Source organism: Oncorhynchus tshawytscha, unplaced genomic scaffold (assembly GCF_018296145.1).
Source record: "Oncorhynchus tshawytscha isolate Ot180627B unplaced genomic scaffold, Otsh_v2.0 Un_contig_15264_pilon_pilon, whole genome shotgun sequence".
Taxonomy (NCBI): domain Eukaryota; kingdom Metazoa; phylum Chordata; class Actinopteri; order Salmoniformes; family Salmonidae; genus Oncorhynchus; species Oncorhynchus tshawytscha.
In genome coordinates, this window is record NW_024608866.1 from 62320 (window position 1) to 86970 (window position 24651).

The window sequence follows — 24651 nt, forward strand, 5'->3', positions numbered from 1 at the left end:
TAGAGAGAGAAACAACTAGAGAGAGAAACAACTAGAGAGAGAAACAACTAGAGAGAGAAACAGAGAGAGAAACAGAGAGAGAGAAACAACTAGAGAGAGAAACAGAGAGAGAGAAACAACTAGAGAGAGAAACAGAGAGAGAGAAACAACTAGAGAGAGAAACAACTAGAGAGAGAAACAGAGAGAGAAACAACTAGAGAGAGAAACAACTAGAGAGAGAAACAGAGAGAGAAACAACTAGAGAGAGAAACAACTAGAGAGAGAAACAGAGAGAGAAACAGAGAGAGAAACAACTAGAGAGAGAAACAAGTAGAGAGAGAAACAACTAGAGAGAGAAACAGAGAGAGAGAAACAGAGAGAGAGAAACAACTAGAGAGAGAAACAGAGAGAGAGAAACAACTAGAGAGAGAAACAGAGAGAGAAACAGAGAGAGAAACAGAGAGAGAGAAACAACTAGAGAGAGAAACAGAGAGAGAGAAACAGAGAGAGAGAAACAACTAGAGAGAGAAACAGAGAGAGAAACAACTAGAGAGAGAAACAACTAGAGAGAGAAACAGAGAGAGAGAAACAACTAGAGAGAGAAACAGAGAGAGAGAAAAACTAGAGAGAGAAACAGAGAGAGAGAAACAACTAGAGAGAGAAACAGAGAGAGAGAAACAACTAGAGAGAGAAACAGAGAGAGAAACAACTAGAGAGAGAAACAGAGAGAGAAACAACTAGAGAGAGAAACAGAGAGAGAAACAACTAGAGAGAGAAACAGAGAGAGAAACAACTAGAGAGAGAAACAGAGAGAGAAACAGAGAGAGAGAGAGAAACAGAGAGAGAGAAACAACTAGAGAGAGAAACAGAGAGAGAAACAACTAGAGAGAGAAACAGAGAGAGAAACAACTAGAGAGAGAAACAACTAGAGAGAGAAACAGAGAGAGAAACAGAGAGAGAAACAGAGAGAGAGAAACAGAGAGAGAAACAACTAGAGAGAGAAACAGAGAGAGAAACAACTAGAGAGAGAAACAACTAGAGAGAGAAACAGAGAGAGAAACAGAGAGAGAAACAGAGAGAGAGAAACAACTAGAGAGAGAAACAGAGAGAGAGAAACAACTAGAGAGAGAAACAGAGAGAGAAACAACTAGAGAGAGAAACAGAGAGAGAAACAACTAGAGAGAGAAACAACTAGAGAGAGAAACAACTAGAGAGAGAAACAGAGAGAGAAACAACTAGAGAGAGAAACAACTAGAGAGAGAAACAACTAGAGAGAGAAACGGAGAGAGAAACAACTAGAGAGAGAAACAACTAGAGAGAGAAACGGAGAGAGAGAAACAACTAGAGAGAGAAACAACTAGAGAGAGAGAAACAACTAGAGAGAGAAACAGAGAGAGAAACAACTAGAGAGAGAGAGAGAAACAACTAGAGAGAGAAAAACAGAGAGAGAGAGAAACAACTAGAGAGAGAAACAACAGAGAGAGAGAAACAGAGAGAGAAACAACTAGAGAGAGAAACAGAGAGAGAGAAACAACTAGAGAGAGAAACAGAGAGAGAAACTAGAGAGAGAAACAGAGAGAGAAACAGAGAGAGAGAGAGAAACAACTAGAGAGAGAAACAGAGAGAGAGAAACAACTAGAGAGAGAAACAGAGAGAGAGAAACAACTAGAGAGAGAAACAGAGAGAGAAACAACTAGAGAGAGAAACAGAGAGAGAGAAACAGAGAGAGAAACAACTAGAGAGAGAAACAGAGAGAGAGAAACAGAGAGAGAGAAACAACTAGAGAGAGAAACAGAGAGAGAAACAACTAGAGAGAGAAACAGAGAGAGAGAAACAACTAGAGAGAGAGAAACAGAGAGAGAAACAACTAGAGAGAGAAACAGAGAGAGAGAAACTAGAGAGAGAAACAGAGAGAGAGAAACAACTAGAGAGAGAAAACAGAGAGAGAAACAGAGAGAGAGAAACAGAGAGAAACAACTAGAGAGAGAAACAACTAGAGAGAGAAACAACTAGAGAGAGAGAGAGAAACAACAGAGAGAGAAACAGAGAGAGAAACAACTAGAGAGAGACAACAGAGAGAGAAACAACAGAGAGAGAAACAGAGAGAGAAACAACTAGAGAGAGAAACAGAGAGAGAGAAACAACTAGAGAGAGAAACAGAGAGAGAAACAACTAGAGAGAGAAACAGAGAGAGAAAAACTAGAGAGAGAAACAACTAGAGAGAGAAACAGAGAGAGAGAAACAACTCAGAGAGAGAGAAACAACTAGAGAGAAAAACAGAGAGAGAAAACAGAAAGAGAGAGAGAAACAAGAGAGAGAGAGAGAGAAACAACTAGAGAGAGAAACAGAGAGAGAGAAACAACTAGAGAGAGAAACAGAGAGAGAAACAACTAGAGAGAGAAAAGAGAGAGAGAAACAACTAGAGAGAGAAACGGAGAGAGAGAAACAACTAGAGAGAGAAACAGAGAGAGAGAAACAACTAGAGAGAGAAACAGAGAGAGAGAAACAACTAGAGAGAGAAACAGAGAGAGAAACAGAGAGAGAAACAGAGAGAGAGAAACAACTAGAGAGAGAAACAGAGAGAGAGAAACAACTAGAGAGAGAAACAGAGAGAGAAAAACTAGAGAGAGAAACAAGAGAAGAAACAACTAGAGAGAGAAACAACTAGAGAGAGAAACAGAGAGAGAGAAACAACTAGAGAGAGAAAAACAGAGAGAGAAACAGAGAGAGAAAGAGAGAGAGAAACAACTAGAGAGAGAAACAGAGAGAGAGAAACAACTAGAGAGAGAAACAGAGAGAGAAACAACTAGAGAGAGAAACAAGAGAGAGAGAAACAACTAGAGAGAGAAACAACTAGAGAGAGAAACAACTAGAGAGAGAAACAACTAGAGAGAGAAACAACTAGAGAGAGAAACAACTAGAGAGAGAAACAGAGAGAGAGAGAAAAACAGAGAGAGAAACAACTAGAGAGAGAAACAACTAGAGAGAGAAACAGAGAGAGAAACAGAGAGAGAGAAACAACTAGAGAGAGAAACAGAGAGAGAAACAACTAGAGAGAGAAACAGAGAGAGAGAAACAGAGAGAGAAACAACTAGAGAGAGAAACAGAGAGAGAAACAACTAGAGAGAGAAACAACTAGAGAGAGAAACAGAGAGAGAGAAACAGAGAGAGAAACAACTAGAGAGAGAAACAACTAGAGAGAGAAACAGAGAGAGAGAAACAACTAGAGAGAAACAGAGAGAGAGAAACAACTAGAGAGAGAAACAACTAGAGAGAGAAACAACTAGAGAGAGAAACAACTAGAGAGAGAAACAGAGAGAGAGAAACAACGAGAGAGAGAAACAGAGAGAGAAACAACTAGAGAGAGAAACAGAGAGAGAGAAACAACTAGAGAAAAACTAGAGAGAGAAACAACTAGAGAGAGAAACAGAGAGAGAAACAACTAGAGAGAGAAACAACTAGAGAGAGAAACAACTAGAGAGAGAAACAGAGAGAGAGAAACAACTAGAGAGAGAAACAGAGAGAAACAACAGAGAGAGAAACAGAGAGAGAGAAACAACTAGAGAGAGAAACAACTAGAGAGAAACAACAGAGAGAGAAACAGAGAGAGAGAAACAGAGAGAGAAACAACTAGAGAGAGAAACAGAGAGAGAGAAACAACTAGAGAGAGAAACAAGAGAGAGAAACAGAGAGAGAGAAACAGAGAGAGAGAAACAACTAGAGAGAGAAACAACTAGAGAGAGAAACAAGAGAGAGAAACAACTAGAGAGAGAAACAGAGAGAGAAACAGAGAGAGAGAAACAACTAGAGAGAGAAACAGAGAGAGAAACAACTAGAGAGAGAAACAAGAGAGAGAGAAACAGAGAGAGAGAAACAACTAGAGAGAGAGAGAGAAACAACTAGAGAGAGAAACAGAGAGAGAAACAACTAGAGAGAGAAACAGAGAGAGAGAGAGAGAAACAGAGAGAGAGAAACAGAGAGAGAAACAACTAGAGAGAGAAACAGAGAGAGAGAAACAACTAGAGAGAGAAACAGAGAGAGAGAAACAACTAGAGAGAGAAACAGAGAGAGAGAAACAGAGAGAGAGAAACAACTAGAGAGAGAAACAGAGAGAGAGAAACAACTAGAGAGAGAAACAGAGAGAGAGAAACAGAGAGAGAGAAACAACTAGAGAGAGAAACAGAGAGAGAGAAACAACTAGAGAGAGAAACAGAGAGAGAGAAACACAGAGAGAGAAACAGAGAGAGAGAAACAGAGAGAGAGAAACAGAGAGAGAAACAACTAGAGAGAGAGAAACAACTAGAGAGAGAAACAGAGAGAGAGAAACAGAGAGAGAGAAACAACTAGAGAGAGAAACAGAGAGAGAGAAACAGAGAGAGAGAAACAGAGAGAGAGAAACAACTAGAGAGAGAAACTAGAGAGAGAGAAACAGAGAGAAAGAGACACATTAGGAAATGACAGTTCCAGAGGAAACTAATCAACTGAAGAGAGTGTGTGTATATGTGTGTGTGTGTGTATATGTGTGTGTATGTGTGTGTGTGGTCTTACCCATCGTTGTTATAAGAGGCCAGCACCACACTAGGGCTGGAGTAGGCGTTACTAGTAACCCAGGTGCAGTGGACAGCGAACATCATCAGCAGCATCAACATCAACATGGTGACGATACTCTTAATGTTGGGCCCCAGACCTTCCTCTGTCTTCTCCTGCTCTGAGACGTGCTTACGGACCTTCCCTGCCTGCAGAGGGAGACAGGAACTCACAGATATCAGTCACACATCACTAAAAACCCTGCTAATATGGTACGTTCAGTCAAATATCAGAACTGCAAATCCCTCTTTTCATATGCAGTGACACCAAAAACATATAGACAATCAGTTTGTGGGAAGACACATCTAATAGATATGGTATCAGTTTACTTCACGTTAGGAAAATGTCAACAGCTCTAATACCAATATGAGATCCTCATCAACTGTCTCGACAAAGAAATGAGTTACCAAAATCTAAACCAGTTATGTACTTTAAACCAAAACAAATTGTACTGGTCCATATTTATCAGATGTTATTGGTCCATATTTATCAGATGTTATTGGTCCATATTTATCAGATGTTATTGGTCCATATTTATCAGATGTTATTGGTCCATATTTATCAGATGTTATTGGTCCATATTTAACAGGTGTTATTGGTCCATATTTAACAGATGTTATTGGTCCATATTTAACAGATGTTATTGGTCCATATTTATCAGATGTTATTGGTCCATATTTATCAGATGTTATTGGTCCATATTTAACAGATGTTATTGGTCCATATTTATCAGATGTTATTGGTCCATATTTATCAGGTGTTATTGGTCCATATTTAACAGATGTAATTGGTCCATATTTATCAGGTGTTATTGGTCCATATTTATCAGGTGTTATTGGTCCATATTTAACAGATGTTATTGGTCCATATTTATCAGGTGTTATTGGTCCATATTTAACAGATGTAATTGGTCCATATTTATCAGGTGTTATTGGTCCATATTTAACAGATGTTATTGGTCCATATTTATCAGATGTTATTGGTCCATACACATATTTATCAGATGTTATTGGTCCATATTTATCAGGTGTTATTGGTCCATATTTAACAGATGTTATTGGTCCATATTTATCAGATGTTATTGGTCCATACACATATTTATCAGATGTTATTGGTCCATATTTATCAGATGTTATTGGTCCATATTTAACAGATGTTATTGGTCCATATTTAACAGGTGTTATTGGTCCATACACATATTTAACAGATGTTATTGGTCCATATTTAACAGATGTAATTGGTCCATATTTACCAGATGTTATTGGTCCATATTTACCAGATGTTATTGGTCCATATTTAACAGATGTAATTGGTCCATATTTAACAGATGTTATTGGTCCATATTTAACAGATGTTATTGGTCCATATTTAACAGATGTTATTGGTCCATACACATATTTATCAGATGTTATTGGTCCATATTTAACAGATGTTATTGGTCCATATTTAACAGATGTAATTGGTCCATATTTAACAGATGTAATTGGTCCATATTTAACAGATGTAATTGGTCCATATTTAACAGATGTAATTGGTCCATATTTAACAGATGTAATTGGTCCATATTTAACAGATGTTATTGGTCCATATTTAACAGATGTTATTGGTCCATATTTATCAGATGTTATTGGTCCATATTTAACAGATGTTATTGGTCCATATTTAACAGATGTTATTGGTCCATATTTAACAGGTGTTATTGGTCCATATTTAACAGATGTTATTGGTCCATATTTATCAGATGTTATTGGTCCATATTTAACAGATGGTATTGGTCCATATTTATCAGATGTTATTGGTCCATATTTAACAGATTTAACTAAATATCTAACTAAATGCTTGTGTTCCAGGCTCCAACAGTGCAGTAGTATCTAACTAAATGCTTGTGTTCCAGGCTCCAACAGTGCAGTAGTATCTAACTAAATGCTTGTGTTCCAGGCTCCAACAGTGCAGTAGTATCTAACTAAATGCTTGTGTTCCAGGCTCCAACAGTGCAGTAGTATCTAACTAAACGCTTGTGTTCCAGGCTCCAACAGTGTAGTAGTATCTAACTAAATGCTTGTGTTCCAGGCTCCAACAGTGCAGTAATATCTAACTAAATGCTTGTGTTCCAGGCTCCAACAGTGCAGTAATATCTAACTAAATGCTTGTGTTCCATTCTCCAACAGTGCAGTAGTATCTAACTAAATGCTTGTGTTCCAGGCTCCAACAGTGCAGTAATATCTAACTAAATGCTTGTGTTCCAGGCTCCAACAGTGCAGTAGTATCTAACTAAATGCTTGTGTTCCAGGCTCCAACAGTGCAGTAATATCTAACTAAATGCTTGTGTTCCAGGCTCCAACAGTGCAGTAGTATCTAACTAAATGCTTGTGTTCCAGGGTCCAACAGTGCAGTAGTATCTAACTAAATGCTTGTGTTCCAGGCTCCAACAGTGCAGTAGTATCTAACTAAATGCTTGTGTTCCAGGCTCCAGCAGTGCAGTAATATCTAACTAAATGCTTGTGTTCCAGGCTCCAACAGTGCAGTAGTATCTAACTAAATGCTTGTGTTCCAGGCTCCAACAGTGCAGTAATATCTAACTAAATGCTTGTGTTCCATTCTCCAACAGTGCAGTAGTATCTAACTAAATGCTTGTGTTCCAGGCTCCAACAGTGCAGTAATATCTAACTAAATGCTTGTGTTCCAGGCTCCAACAGTGCAGTAGTATCTAACTAAATGCTTGTGTTCCAGGCTCCAACAGTGCAGTAATATCTAACTAAATGCTTGTGTTCCAGGCTCCAACAGTGCAGTAATATCTAACTAAATGCTTGTGTTCCATTCTCCAACAGTGCAGTAGTATCTAACTAAATGCTTGTGTTCCAGGCTCCAACAGTGCAGTAGTATCTAACTAAATGCTTGTGTTCCAGGCTCCAACAGTACAGTAGTATCTAACTAAATGCTTGTGTTCCAGGCTCCAACAGTGCAGTAGTATCTAACTAAATGCTTGTGTTCCAGGCTCCAACAGTGCAGTAGTATCTAACTAAATGCTTGTGTTCCAGGCTCCAACAGTGCAGTAATATCTAACTAAATGCTTGTGTTCCAGGCTCCAACAGTGCAGTAATATCGAACTAAATGCTTATGTTCCATTCTCCAACAGTGCAGTAGTATCTAACTAAATGCTTGTGTTCCAGGCTCCAACAGTGCAGTAGTATCTAACTAAATGCTTGTGTTCCAGGCTCCAACAGTGCAGTAGTAACTAACTAAATGCTTGTGTTCCAGGCTCCAACAGTGCAGTAATATCTAACTAAATGCTTGTGTTCCAGGCTCCAACAGTGCAGTAGTATCTAACTAAATGCTTGTGTTCCAGGCTCCAACAGTGCAGTAGTATCTAACTAAATGCTTGTGTTCCAGGCTCCAACAGTGCAGTAGTATCTAACTAAATGCTTGTGTTCCAGGCTCCAACAGTGCAGTAGTATCTAACTAAATGCTTGTGTTCCAGGCTCCAGCAGTGCAGTAATATCTAACTAAATGCTTTTGTTCCAGGCTCCAACAGTGCAGTAGTATCTAACTAAATGCTTGTGTTCCAGGCTCCAACAGTGCAGTAATATCTAACTAAATGCTTGTGTTCCAGGCTCCAACAGTGCAGTAATATCTAACTAAATGCTTGTGTTCCATTCTCCAACAGTGCAGTAGTATCTAACTAAATGCTTGTGTTCCAGGCTCCAACAGTGCAGTAATATCTAACTAAATGCTTGTGTTCCAGGCTCCAACAGTGCAGTAGTATCTAACTAAATGCTTGTGTTCCAGGCTCCAACAGTGCAGTAGTATCTAACTAAATGCTTGTGTTCCTAGCTCCAACAGTACAGTAGTATCTAACTAAATGCTTGTATTCCTAGCTCCAACAGTACAGTAGTATCTAACTAAATGCTTGTGTTCCTAGCTCCAACAGTGCACTAGTATCTAACTAAATGCTTGTGTTCCAGGCTCCAACAGTACAGTAGTATCTAACTAAATGCTTGTGTTCCTAGCTCCAACAGTGCAGTAGTATCTAACTAAATGCTTGTGTTCCAGGCTCCAACAGTACAGTAGTATCTAACTAAATGCTTGTGTTCCAGGCTCCAACAGTACAGTAGTATCTAACTAAATGCTTGTGTTCCTAGCTCCAACAGTACAGTAGTATCTAACTAAATGCTTGTGTTCCAGGCTCCAACAGTGCAGTAGTATCTAACTAAATGCTTGTGTTCCAGGCTCCAACAGTGCAGTAATATCTAACTAAATGCTTGTGTTCCATTCTCCAACAGTGCAGTAGTATCTAACTAAATGCTTGTGTTCCAGGCTCCAACAGTGCAGTAATATCTAACTAAATGCTTGTGTTCCAGGCTCCAACAGTGCAGTAGTATCTAACTAAATGCTTGTGTTCCAGGCTCCAACAGTGCAGTAATATCTAACTAAATGCTTGTGTTCCAGGCTCCAACAGTGCAGTAATATCTAACTAAATGCTTGTGTTCCAGGCTCCAACAGTGCAGTAATATCTAACAATTCACAACAATACACACATCTAAAAGTAAAAGAATGGAATTAAGAAATATATAAATATTAGATTGAGCAATGTCAGAGTGGCATAGACTAAAATACAGTAGAATAGAATACAGTGTATACATATGAGTTTAGTAAATTATTAACAGTATGTAAACATTATTAAGGTGACTAGTTAGTAAATACAGTAGAATAGAATACAGTATATACAGATGAGATGAGTACAGCAGTATGTAAACATTATTAAGGTGACTAGTTAGTAAATACAGTAGAATAGAATACAGTATATACAGATGAGATGAGGACAGCAGTATGTAAACATTATTAAGGTGACTAGTTAGTAAATACAGTAGAATAGAATACAGTATATACAGATGAGATGAGTACAGCAGTATGTAAACATTATTAAGGTGACTAGTTAGTAAATACAGTAGAATAGAATACAGTATATACAGATGAGATGAGTACAGCAGTATGTAAACATTATTAAGGTGACTAGTTAGTAAATACAGTAGAATAGAATACAGTATATACAGATGAGATGAGGACAGCAGTATGTAAACATTATTAAGGTGACTAGTTAGTAAATACAGTAGAATAGAATACAGTATATACATATGAGATGAGTACAGCAGTATGTAAACATTATTAAAGTGACTAGTTAGTAAATACAGTAGAATAGAATACAGTATATACAGATGAGATGAGTACAGCAGTATGTAAACATTATTAAGGTGACTAGTTAGTAAATACAGTAGAATAGAATACAGTATATACAGATGAGATGAGTACAGCAGTATGTAAACATTATTAAGGTGACTAGTTAGTAAATACAGAATAGAATACAGTATATACATATGAGATGAGTACAGCAGTATGTAAACATTATTAAGGTGACTAGTTAGTAAATACAGTAGAATAGAATACAGTATATACAGATGAGATGAGTACAGCAGTATGTAAACATTATTAAAGTGACTAGTTAGTAAATACAGTAGAATAGAATACAGTATATACAGATGAGATGAGTACAGCAGTATGTAAACATTATTAAGGTGACTAGTTAGTAAATACAGTAGAATAGAATACAGCATATACAGATGAGATGAGTACAGCAGTATGTAAACATTATTAAGGTGACTAGTTAGTAAATACAGTAGAATAGAATACAGTATATACAGATGAGATGAGTACAGCAGTATGTAAACATTATTAAGGTGACTAGTTAGTAAATACAGTAGAATAGAATACAGTATTTACATATGAGATGAGTACAGCAGTATGTAAACATTATTAAGGTGACTAGTTAGTAAATACAGTAGAATAGAATACAGTATATACATAATGACTAGTGTTCCATTATTTAAAGTGGCCAGTGATTCCATTATTAAAGTGACCAGTGTTCCATTATTAAAGTGACCAGTGATTCCATTATTAAAGTGACCAGTGTTCCATTATTAAAGTGACCAGTGTTCCATTATTAAAGTGACCAGTGTTCCATTATTTAAAGTGACCAGTGATTCCATTATTAAAGTGACCAGTGTTCCATTATTAAAGTGACCAGTGATTCCATTATTAAAGTGACCAGTGTTCCATTATTAAAGTGACCAGTGTTCCATTATTAAAGTGACCAGTGTTCCATTATTTAAAGTGACCAGTGATTCCATTATTAAAGTGACCAGTGTTCCATTATTAAAGTGACCAGTGATTCCATTATTAAAGTGACCAGTGTTCCATTATTAAAGTGACCAGTGATTCCATTATTAAGGTGACTAGTGTTCCATTATTAAAGTGACCAGTGTTCCATTATTAAAGTGACCAGTGTTCCATTATTAAAGTGACCAGTGTTCCATTATTTAAAGTGGCCAGTGATTCCATGTCTATGTATATGGGGCAGCAGCCTCTAAGGTGCAGAGTTGAGTAACCGGGTGGAAGCCGGCTAGTGATGGACATTTAACAGTCTGATGGCCTTGAGATAGAAGCTGTTTTTCAGTCTCTCGGTCCCAGTTTTGATGCACCTGTACTGACCTCGCCTTCTGGATGATAGCGGGGTGAACAGGCAGTGACTCGGGTGGTTGTTGTCCTTGATGATCTTTATGGCCTTCCTGTGACATCGGGTGGTGTAGGTGTCCTGGAGGGCAGGTAGTTTGCCCCCTGTGATGCGTTGTGCAGACCTCACTACCCTCTGGAGAGCCTTACGGTTATGGGCGGTGAAGTTGCCGTACCAGGCGGTGATGCAGCCCAACAGGATGCTCTCAATTGTGCATCAGAAAAAGTTTGTGAGTGTTTATTGGTGACAAGCCGAATTTCTTCAGCCCCCTGAGGTTGAAGAGGCGAGGCTGCGCCTTCAGTTTGTCTGTGATGTGTACCCCGAAGAACTTGAAGCTTTCCACCCTCTCCACTACTGTCCCATTAATGTGGATAGGGGGGTGTTCCCTCTGCTGTTTCCTGAAGTCCACCATCATCTCCTTTGTTTTGTTGACATTGAGTGAGAGGTTATTTTCCTGCCACCACACTCTGAGTGCCCTCACCTCCTCCCTGTAGGCCGTCTCGTCGTTGTTGGTAATCAAGCGCACTACTGTTGTGTCGTCTGCAAACTTGATGATTTGAGTTGGAGGCGTGCGTGGCCACGCAGTCGTGGGTGAACAGGGAGTACAGGAGGGGGCTGAGCACGCACGGATCTATTGGGGCGGTAAGCAAATTGAACGGGGTCTAGAGTGTCAGGTAAGGTGGAAGTGAAATGATCCTTGAATAGTCTCTCTCTTCATGGTGACAGAAGTGAGTGCTGTAGGGCGATAGTCATTTAGTTCAGTTATCTTTGCCTCCTTAGGTACATCTGAAGTCCACTTCTTTTGGCCAGAGCTTTAGTATCTTCCAATCCTTATCTACTGTAGTGCACTATGTTGCACTGCAGTAGTCAGAGCTTTGGTACCTTACATTTCTGGGATCTGTTATTTCAGTTTATGAAACATGGGACCGACACTTTACAGTATACTGAACTATATCCTGAATACTGAATATACTGAACTGTATACTGAATACTGACTATACTGAACTGTATACTGAATACTGACTATACTGAACTGTATACTGAATACTGACTATACTGAACTGGATACTGACTATACTGAACTGTATACTGAATACTGACTATACTGAACTGTATACTGAATACTGACTATACTGAACTGGATACTGACTATACTGAACTGTATACTGAATACTGACTATACTGAACTGGATACTGACTATACTGAACTGAATACTGACTATACTGAACTGTATACTGAATACTGACTATACTGAACTGTATACTGAATACTGACTATACTGAACTGGATACTGACTATACTGAACTGTATACTGAATACTGACTATACTGAACTGGATACTGACTATACTGAACTGTATACTGAATACTGACTATACTGAACTGGATACTGACTATACTGAACTGTATACTGAATACTGACTATACTGAACTGTATACTGACTATATTGAACTGTATACTGAATACTGACTATACTGAACTGTATACTGAATACTGACTATACTGAACTGTATACTGAATACTGACTATACTGAACTGTATACTGAATACTGACTATACTGAACTGGATACTGAACACAGACTATACTGAACTGTATACTGAATACTGACTATACTGAACTGTATACTGAACACTGACTATACTGAACTATATACTGAATACTGAATATACTAAACTGTATACTGAATACTGACTATACTGAACTATACACTGAATACTGACGATACCAAACTGTATACTGAATACTGAATATACTAAACTGTATACTGAATACTGACTATACTGAACTGTACACTGAATACTGACTTTACTGAACTGTACACTGAATACTGACTTTACTGAACTGTACACTGACTATAGCGAACGGTATACTGAATACTGACTATACTGAACTGTATACTAAATACTGACGATACCAAACTGTATACTGAATACGAACTATACTGACATGTATACTGAACTAAACTATAAATGCAACCTGTACATCATAGAGGTTTCCAGAGAGCCTCTAGTCATCCTCATACCTTATCATAGATGTTTCCAGAGAGCCTCTAGTCATCCTCAAATCTTATCATAGAGGTTTCAGAGAGCCTCTAGTCATCCTCATACCTTAACATAGAGGTTTCCAGAGAGCCTCTAGTCATACCTTATCATAGAGGTTTCCAGAGGGCCTCTAGTCATCCTCAAATCTTATCATAGAGGTTTCCAGAGGGCCTTTAGTCATCCTCAAACCTTATCATAGAGGTTTCCAGAGAGCCTCTAGTCATACCTTATCATAGAGGTTTCCAGAGAGCCTCTAGTCATACCTTATCATAGAGGTTTCCAGAGTTCCTCTTGTCGTCCTCATCACTACTGTCCTCTATGGGAGGGCTCTCCCTCTTCATGTCATCCCCTAGGTAGTGTTCAAACACGCTGGAGAAGGCTATAGCTGACAGCATACACACTACAGGGGTCAGGGTCAGCATCAGACGGACCATCACTCCAGCAAAGTAGACAGCACTGATGGCATACAGGGCCACTAGGGGGAGACAGAGAGCAGGGTTAGAGTTTAATATACTGGGTTAGAGTTTAATATACTGGGTTAGGGTTTAATATACAGGGTTAGAGTTTAATATACTGGGATAGAGTTTAATATACTGGGTTAGAGTTTAATATACTGGATTAGGGTTTAATATACAGGGTTAGAGTTTAATATACTGGGATAGAGTTTAATATACTGGGTTAGGTTTAATATACCGGGTTAGGGTTTAATATACTGGGTTAGGGTTTAATATACTGGGTTAGAGTTTAATATACTGGGTTAGAGTTTAATATACTGGGTTAGAGTTTAATATACTGGGTTACGGTTTAATATACTGGGTTAGGGTTTAATATACTGGGTTAGGGTTTAATATACTGGGTTAGAGTTTAATATACTGGGTTAGGGTTTAACACACTACTCTCTCTGAGAAGTAGACAGCACTAACAGCATCCAGAACCACTAGGAACAGCAGGGTAAAACACAGAGATCCTATTAAAGAACCACTAGGAACAGCAGGGTTAAACACAGAGATCCTATTAAAGAACCACTAGGAACAGCAGGGTGTGTATGAGTGTGTATGTGTGTGTTTATGTGTTTCTATGTGTCTGTGTGTGTCTGTGTGTGTGTTTGTTGACTTGAATAGTAATGATTGCTGTAGTCATTATATTTCTATGGTCACACACACACCTGCACACACACACACACCTGCATACACACACACACCTGCATACACACACACACCTGCATACACACACACACCTGCATACACACACACACACCTGCATACACACACACACACACCTGCATACACACACACACACCTGCATACACACACACACACCTGCATACACACACACACCTGCATACACACACACACACACCTGCATACACACACACCTGCATACACACACACACACCTGCATACACACACACACCTGCATACACACACACACACCTGCATACACACACACACCTGCATACACACACACACACACCTGCATACACACACACACACCTGCATACACACACACACACCTGCATACACACACACACACCTGCATACACACACACACCTGCATACACACACACACCTGCATACACACACACACCTGCATACACACACACACACCTGCATACACACACACATTGCCATGCCATCTAACTGTAGACGTGTCTTACCGAAGACTCTCTCGTCGTTGATGTTCTTGATGCAGAACCAGAGTCCAGCAGGAAAGGTACAGACCAGGATGTGGAGGTCGAAGAAGAACGAGACCCAGGTGGTGGGCTGGTGCTCCGACACAGACGCTATGATGGGGATGTGGATCTTAGCATACCTGGAGAGAGGAGAGAGGGAGGGAGAGGGAGAGGAGGGAGGGAGAGGGGAAGGGAGAGAGGGGTGAGGGAGGGAGAGGGGAGGGAGAGAGGGGTGAGGGAGAGGAGGGAGGGAGGGAGGGAGGGAGGAGAGAGAAGGAGAGAGGGAGGGAGAGGAGGGAGGGAGGGAGGGAGGGAGGGAGGGAGAGGGAGAGGAGGGAGGGAGAGAGGGGAGAGGAGGGGGAGAGGAGGGAGGGAGAGAGGGGGTGGGTTGAGGGAGGGAGGGAGAGAGAGGAAGGAGGGAGATGAGGGAGGGAGAGGGGGAGGGAGAGGGGTGTGGGAGGGAGGGTGAAGAGAGAGGGGGTGGGGTGAGGGAGGGAGGGAGAGGGGTAAGGGAGGGAGGGAGGGAGGGATTTAAAGGATTTATCTGAAGAGCCTGTGGAAGGTTGTTGCTACAGGAAGTGAGTGGACATTGGCAGAAAGAGGAACACAGTGGTTCCTTGGTAAAGGTGATCCACAGGGAGTAAAACTAGACACACGTAGACCTGACACGACCCACACTGCACTGCAGCAGAACACGCACTCTGAGACAAATAAACAGCTGATTGGGCACTCTGACAGCCTTCTCTCTCTACAGCAGAGGCCGGTGTGTGTGTGTGTGTGTGTGTGTGTGTATGTCTGTGTCTGTGTCTGTGTGTGTGTGTGTGTGTGTGTGTGTGTGTGTGTGTGTGTGTGTGTGTGTGTACTGTTTAGTGCTTACCCGGTATCCCACAGTGAATAGAATCGACCACTCCAAGGAGCGATGTGTCCTAAAACACAATGAACATTATTAAGTACAGCACAGTTATGATTATGTACACGATCACACACACGTTAGGTTTTGGAGATTACAATTGATTCCCATTCAAAATCCTATTTCCTGACTCCTAAACTCCTGACTCCTAAACTCCTGACTCCTAAACTCCTGACTCCTAAACTCTGACTCCTAAACTCTGACTCCTGACTCCTAAACTCCTGACTCCTAAACTCCTGAATCCTAACTCCTAATGCCTGACTCCTAAACTCCTGACTCCTAAACTCCTGACTCCTAAACTCCTAACTCCTAAACTCCTAACTCCTAACTCCTGAATCCTAACTCCTGACTCCTAAACTCCTGACTCCTAAACTCCTAACTCCTGACTCCTAAACTCCTGACTCCTAAACTCCTGACTCCTAAACTCCTGACACCTAAACTCCTGACACCTAAACTCCTGACACCTAAACTCCTAACGCCTGACTCCTAAACTCCTGACTCCTAAACTCCCTGACTCCTAACGCCTGACTTCTAAACTCCTGACTCCTAAACTCCTGCTCCTAAACTCCTGACTCCTAACGCCTGACTCCTAAACTCCTGACTCCTAAAACGCCTGACTCCTAAACTCCTGACTCCTAAAACCCTGACTCTAAACTCCTGACTCCTAAACCCCTGACTCCTAAACCCCCTGACTCCTAAACCCCTGACTCCTAAACTCCTGACTCCTAACTCCTGACTCCTGACTTTCCTGTTTGACTCCTGTTTCTATATAACAACACAGTATTGACCTACCTGTATAAGTCAGGTATATAACAGCACAGTGTTGACCTTCCTGTATAAGTCAGGTATATAACAGCACAGTGTTGACCTTCCTGTATACAGTAACTCTGGTATATAACAGCACAGTGTTGACCTACCTGTATAAGTCAGGTATATAACAGCACAGTGTTGACCTACCTGTATAACTCAGGTATATAACAGCACAGTGTTGACCTACCTGTATAAGTCAGGTATATAACAGCACAGTGTTGACCTACCTGTATAAGTCAGGTATATAACAGCACAGTGTTGACCTACCTGTATAAGTCAGGTATATAACAGCACAGTGTTGACCTACCTGTATAAGTCAGGTATATAACAGCACAGTGTTGACCTACCTGTATAAGTCAGGTATATAACAGCACAGTGTTGACCTACCTGTATAAGTCAGGTATATAACAGCACAGTGTTGACCTACCTGTATAACTCAGGTATATAACAGCACAGTGTTGACCTACCTGTATAAGTCAGGTATATAACAGCACAGTGTTGACCTACCTGTATAAGTCAGGTATATACAGCACAGTGTTGACCTACCTGTATACAGTAACTCAGGTATATAACAGCACAGTGTTGACCTACCTGTATAAGTCAGGTATATAACAGCACAGTGTTGACCTACCTGTATAAGTCAGGTATATAACAGCACAGTGTTGACCTACTCAGGTATATAACTGCACAGTGTTGACCTACATGTCTAAGTCAGGTATATAACAGCAGTGTTGACAGTGTTGACCTACCTGTATAAGTCAGGTATATAACAGCACAGTGTTGACCTACCTGTATAAGTCAGGTATATAACAGCACAGTGTTGACCTACCTGTATAAGTCAGGTATATAACAACAGTGTTGACCTACCTGTATAAGTCAGGTATATAACAGCACAGTGTTGACCTACCTGTCTAACTCAGGTATATAACAGCACAGTGTTGACCTACCTGTATAAGTCAGGTATATAACAGCACAGTGTTGACCTACCTGTATAACTCAGGTATATAACAGCACAGTGTTGACCTACCTGTATAAGTCAGGTATATAACAACACAGTATTGACCTACCTGTATAACTCAGGTATATAACAGCACAGTGTTGACCTACCTGTATAAGTCAGGTATATAACAACAGTGTTGACCTACCTGTATAAGTCAGGTATATAACAGCACAGTGTTGACCTACCTGTATAAGTCAGGTATATAACAGCACAGTGTTGACCTACCTGTATAACTCAGGTATATAACAGCACAGTGTTGACCTACCTGTATAAGTCAGGTATATAACAACAGTGTTGACCTACCTGTATAAGTCAGGTATATAACAGCACAGTGTTGACCTACCTGTATAAGTCAGGTATATAACAACAGTGTTGACCTACCTGTATAAGTCAGGTATATAACAACAGTGTTGACCTACCTGTATAAGTCAGGTATATAACAGCACAGTGTTGACCTACCTGTATAAGTCAGGTATATAACAGCACAGTGTTGACCTACCTGTATAACTCAGGTATATAACAGCACAGTGTTGACCTACCTGTATAAGTCAGGTATATAACAGCACAGTGTTGACCTACCTGTATAAGTCAGGTATATAACAGCACAGTGTTGACCTACCTGTATAACTCAGGTATATAACAGCACAGTGTTGACCTACCTGTATAAGTCAGGTATATAACAACAGTGTTGACCTACCTGTATAACTCAGGTATATAACAGCACAGTGTTGACCTACCTGTGATAAGTCAGGTATATAACAACACAGTATTGACCTACCTGTATAAGTCAGGTATATAACAACAGTGTTGACCTACCTGTATAAGTCAGGTATATAACAGTGAGAAGACTGCCCCAGCAGCCAGGACCCCCCAGGAAGAACAGGGTCTGGAACTCCTGTCTGGTCAGTCTGTCTTTCAGGTACTGGAGGAAGGCATAGGCCTGGAGCAACCGCAAACACACCTGGTATAGAGAGGGGAGGAGAGATTAGAGATGGCGAGGAGAAAGACAGGGAGAGGACAGGATAGAAAGAGGTGGGAGGCGAGGAGAGAGGAGATAACAGCACAGTGGGGACCGAGGAGAGATGAGAGATATAACAACAGGAGAGGAGAGGTATATAAGAGCACAGGGGGGAGAGATAGAGGGGGAGGTGAGGAGAGAGGACCTGAGAGAGGGGAGGTGAGGGGAGAGAGAGGGGAGAGAGACAGCACAGGGAGGTGAGGAGAGACAGGGGAGGTGAGGGAGAGAGAGAGGGGAGGTGAGGAGAGACAGGGGGAGGTGAGGATAAGAGAGGGGACCTGAGTATAGAGAGGGGGATAACAACAGGGGGAGGTGACCATTGGAGAAAGAGGTATATAACAACAGGTGAGGATAAGTCAGGTATATAAGAGGGAGAGGTATCAGTCAGGAGGAGAGGGGGAGAGTCAGGGAGGTGAGGAGAGGACAGGGGAGGAGACCTGTAGTCAGGGATAACAGCACAGGGAGGTGAGGGACTCAGGGAGGTGATAACAGCACAGGGAGGTGAGGAGAGAAGGAGTTTACATTATACCCCTGTACAGGTATAACAGGAGGGTGACCAACTGTATAAGGCATCCATCACAGCAACATGCATTTCTATGACTATACTCAGGTCTAATATACACTGAGCTCTAAAAGCATATAACACAGTAGTGACCCATCTGTTGTTGTTTAACAGTTCTGTGCTCCAGCACCTGTTAAGATTTGAAATGATACAACACAGTCTGAGTTTAAAGTGCTAAATATTTAAGAGTGATGAACCTGTAAAATAAATAAACGTTGTGAACACCTGTATCCATCCAGCACAGTATTGACTACCTGTATAAGTCAGGTATATAACAACAGTGCCCCTACCCCTAATAAATAAACTTGTGTACATCGTAACAACCTCCCATCCTAATAAATAAACTTTGTGTACATCGTATATAACTCCCATTCTAATAAATAAAGTGAACATCGTCCTCCCATTCTAATAAAATAAACTTTGTGTATAAGTCAGGTCCTCCCATTGACCTAATAAATAACAACAGTTTGTGTACATCGATCCTCCCAGGCTAATAAATAAGAAAGAACATCAACAGCCCTCCCATTCTAATAAAGTGTAAACTTTTGTACATCGTCCTCCCATTCTAATAAATAACCTTTGTGTACATCGTCCTCCCATCCTAATAAATAACCTGTTATGAACATCGTCTTCCCATTCTAATAAATAACCTTTGTGAACATCATCCTCCCATCCTAATAAATAACAAGGGAGAGAGGGAGAGAAAGGGGGAGGAACATCGTCCTCCCATTCTAATAAATAACCTTTGAGAACATCGTCCTCCCCATTCTAATAAATAAGGGGGGAGGTGTGAGGGGGGACATCGTCCTCCCATTGAGGAGAAAATAAATAACCTTTATGAACATTGTCCTCCCATCCTAATAAATAACCTTTGTCAACACATCATCACAGCAACCATTTCTAATAAATAACCTTTGTGAACATCGTCCTCCCATTCTAATAGTGACCCATCTTATGAACTGTTTTGGTTCTGTCCCATTCACTTTGTGAACATCGTCCTCCCATCCTAATAAATAACCTTTATAAACATTGTCCTCCCATTCTAATAAATAAACCTTTGTGAACATCGTCCTCCCATTCCTAATAAATAACCTTTTGAACATCGTCCTCCCATTCTAATAAATAACCTTTGTGAACATTGTCCTCCCATTCTAATAAATAACCTTTGTGAACATTGTCCTCCCATTCTAATAAATAACCTTTATGAACATCGTCCTCCCATTCTAATAAATAACCTTTGTGAACACCGTCCTCCCATTCTAATAAATAACCTTTGTGAACATCGTCCTCCCATTCTAATAAATAACCTTTGTGAACATCGTCCTCCCATTCTAATAAATAACCTTGTGAACATCGTCCTCCCATCCTAATAAACAACCTTTGTGAACATCGTCCTCCCATTCTAATAAACAACCTTGTGAACATCGCCCTCCCATTCTAATAAATAATGTGTATTATTATGTAGTAGTGTATTATTTGTCCCCTGTATTCATAGCATTGACTCCATCAAGATTGTGACTTTTACGGATAATCCTGAGTGAATCAGGAGTGAGAAAATTAGATGCTCAAATATCATACCCCCAGCACCCCTTCAGCACCCCCCCCAAAAAATGCTAAGCTCCCCTGCTAAAACAACCCAAAAACAGTCACTGTCCCAATACTTTTGGAGCTCACTGAATCACAATATCTGTCTCCCTATATAATCTGTACATGGCTATCAATCAATTAATCAATCTACCTACCTACCTACCTACCTACCTACCTACCTACCTACCTACCTACCTACCCACCCACCCACCTACCCACCACCCACCCACCCACCCACCCACCTACCCACCCACCCACCCACCTACCTACCTACCTACCTACCTACCCACCTACCGTACCCACCCACTACTATCCGTCCATCCATCTATCTATCTATCTATCTATCTATCTATCTATCTATCTATCTATCTATCTATCTATCTATCTATCTATCTATCTATCTATCTATCTATCTATCTATCTATCTATCTATCTATCTATCTATCTATCTATCTATCTATCTATCTATCTATCTATCTATCTATCTATCTATCTATCTATCTATCTATCTATCTATCTATCTATCTATCTATCTATCTATCTGATCAGTTTGTCTGGAGCTGGGGCTGATATCAGGAAACGTCCAGAGTGAACTCTGTACAAGGGCAGCATCAGGTTAGACATCACGGTCCCAGGTGATTGGTCCTTACCTGCTGCAGCCATGTGTTCGCTGGTCCTGATTGGCTGGAACCCCACAAAGGGGATCTGCATGGAGAGCACCAGACCAACGATGTAGAATGTACTGTAAGCTGTGGAGACAGACAGGGTTAAGACACTGGAGACAGAGAGTAAGAGACAGACAGGGTTAAGACACCAGAGACAGACAGGGTTAAGACACTGGACAGACAGAGAGTAAGAGACAGACAGGGTTAAGACACCAGAGACAGAGAGTAAGATCCTCACAGAGACAGACCATTATGCCTGCACTCCAGAGACCATTAAGCCTGCATCCTCAGAGACCATTAAGCCTAACATCACCACAGAGACCAGTAAGCCTGCATCCTCACAGAGACCAGACAGGCATCCTCACAGAGACCATTATGCCTGCATCCTCACAGAGACCAGAGACTGCATCCTCACAGAGACAGACAGGCCTGCATCCTCACAGAGACCATTAAGCCTGCATCCTCACAGAAACCATTAAGCCTGCATCCACACAGAGACCACAGGGTTAAGATCCTCACAGAAACCATTAAGCCTGCATCCTCACAGAGACCAGTAAGCCTGCATCCTCACAGAGACCAGTAAGCCTGCATCCTCACAGATACCAGTAAGCCTGCATCCTCACAGAAACCATTAAGCCTGCATCCTCACAGAGACCATTAAGCCTGCATCCTCACAGAGACCAGTAAGCCTGCATCCTCACAGAGACCATTAAGCCTGCATCCTCAGAGACCATTAGCCTGCATCCTCACAGAGACCATTAAGCCTGCATCCTCACAGAGACCAGTAAGCCTGCATCCTCACAGAGACCATTAAGCCTGCATCCTCACAGAGACCAGTAAGCCTGCATCCTCACAGAGACCAGTAAGCCTGCATCCTCACAGAGAGAAACCATTACGTCTGCATCCTCACAGAGACCAGTAAGCCTGCATCCTCACAGAGACCAGTAAGCCTGCATCCTCACAGAGACCAGTAAGCCTGCATCCTCACAGAGACCAGTAAGCCTGCATCCTCATAGAGACCATTATGCCTGCATCCCTCACAGGAGACCATTATGCCTGCATCCTCACAGAGAGAAACCATTACGCCTGCATCCTCACAGAGACCATTATGCCTGCATCCTCACAGAGACCATTAAGCCTGCATCCTCACAGAGACCATTATGCCTGCATCTCCACAGAGACCATTAAGCCTGCATCCTCACAGAACCATTATGCCTGCAGCCTCACAGAGACCATTAAGCCTGCATCCTCACAGAAACCATTAAGCCTGCATCCTCACAGAGACCATTATGCCTGCATCCCTCACAGAGACCAGTAAGCCTGCATCCTCACAGAGACCATTAAGCCTGCATCCTCACAGAAACCATTAAGCCTGCATCCTCACAGAAACCATTGCCTGCATCCTCACAGAAACCATTAAGCCTGCATCCTCACAGAGACCATTAAGCCTGCATCCTCACAGAGACCAGTAAGCCTGCATCCTCACAGAGACCATTAAGCCTGCATCCTCACAGAAACCATTACGTCTGCATCCTCACGGAGAGAAACCAGTAAGCCTGCATCCTCACAGAGACCATTAAGCCTGCATCCTCACAGATACCAGTAAGCCTGCATCCTCACAGAGACCATTAAGCCTGCAGCCTCACAGAGACCATTTAGGACAAAGACAGATGGAGTGTCCCGTGTCGAAAGGAGGACATAACACACAGTTGGAAGTAAAGTCGGAAGTTTACATACACTTAGGTTGGAGTCATTAAAACTTGTTTTTCAACCACTCCACAAATGTCTTGTTAACAAACTATAGTTTTGGCAAGTCGGTTAGGACATCTACTTTGTGCACGACACAAGACATTTTCCAACAATTGTTTACAGACAGATTATTTCACTTATAATTCACGTATCACAATTCCAGTGGGTCAGAAGTTTACATACACTAACTTGACAGTGCCTTTAAACAGCTTGGAAAATTCCAGAAAAAGATGTCATGGCTTTAGAAGCTTTCTGATAGGCTAATTGACATCATTTGAGTCAATTGGAGGTGTACCTGTGGATGTATTTCAAGGCCTACCTTCAAACTCAGTGCCTCTTTGCTTGACATCATGGGAAAATCTAAAGAAATCAGCCAAAACCCCTCAAAATTGTAGACCTCCACAAGTCTGGTTCATCCTTATAGCAATTTCCAAACGCCTGAAGGTACCACGTTCATCTGTACAAACAATAGTACGCAAGTATAAACACCATGGGACCACGCAGCCGTCATACCGCTCCAGGAAGGAGACGCGTTCTGTCTCCTAGAGATTAACGTACTTTGGTGTGAAAAGTACAAATCAATCCCAGAACAACAGCCAAGGACCTTGTGAAGATGCTGGAGGAAACCAGTACAAAAGTATCTATATCCACAGTAAAACGAGTCCTATATCGACATAACCTGAAAGGCCGCTCAGCAAGGAAGAAGCCACTGCTCCAAAACCGTCATTAAAAAGCCAGACGACAGTTTGCTACTGCACATGGGGACAAAGATTGTACTTTTTGGAGAAATATCCTCTGGTCTGATGAAACAAAAATAGAACTGTTTGGCCATAATGACCATCGTTATGTTTGGAGGAAAAAGGGGGAGGCTTGCAAGCCGAAGAACACCATCCCAACCGTGCAGCACGGGAGGTACTGGTGCAAAATAGCGGGCATCATTAGTATTGAAAATTATGTGGATATATTGAAGCAACATCTCAAGACATCAATCAGGAAGTTAAAGCTTGGTCGCAAATGGATCTTCCAAATGGACAATGACCCCAAGCATACTTCCAAAGTTGTGACAAAATGGCTTAAGGACAACAAAGTCAAGGTATTGAGTCAAACAATTTAAAGGCAATGCTACCAAATACTAATTGAGTGTATGTAAACTTCTGACCCACTGGGAATGTGATGAAAGAAATAAAAGCTGAAATAAATAATAATCTCTACTATTATTCTGACATTTCACATTCTTAAATGAAGTGGTGATCCTAACTGACCTAAAACAGAGATGTTTTACTCGGATTAAGTGTCAGGAATTGTGAAAAACTGAGTTGAAATGTATTTGGCTAAAATGTACGGAAACTTACGACTTCAACTGTACCTGTCAGACCAAAGGGCACTGGTCAAAAGTAGTGCACTCTATAGGGAGATATTTGCGACGCACATTGTCAATTACCACGCCCATGAAGGCTTCTACAGCTGCTACTGCTTTCTGGAACAACCCAAACCCTTAACTT

The 24651-nt window shown here is 41.1% G+C and overlaps 1 protein-coding gene across 1 annotated transcript in view; it reads right to left on the reverse strand.

The window, feature by feature from the left end:
• The window catches only part of LOC121843907 (dolichyl-diphosphooligosaccharide--protein glycosyltransferase subunit STT3B-like), a gene marked incomplete at its 5' end in the record, with an annotated part of 33741 nt that extends 12257 nt beyond the window's left edge, over positions 1 to 21484 (reverse strand). Inside the window, 7 exons of the mRNA XM_042313777.1 lie at positions 4528 to 4715; positions 13440 to 13651; positions 14834 to 14988; positions 15726 to 15774; positions 17834 to 17839; positions 18385 to 18529; positions 21363 to 21484. Of these exons, the coding sequence (XP_042169711.1) occupies positions 4528 to 4715; positions 13440 to 13651; positions 14834 to 14988; positions 15726 to 15774; positions 17834 to 17839; positions 18385 to 18529; positions 21363 to 21484 (877 nt within the window). The remainder of the gene's footprint in view (positions 1 to 4527; positions 4716 to 13439; positions 13652 to 14833; positions 14989 to 15725; positions 15775 to 17833; positions 17840 to 18384; positions 18530 to 21362) is intronic.
• Between the last annotated feature and the right edge of the window lie 3167 nt (positions 21485 to 24651).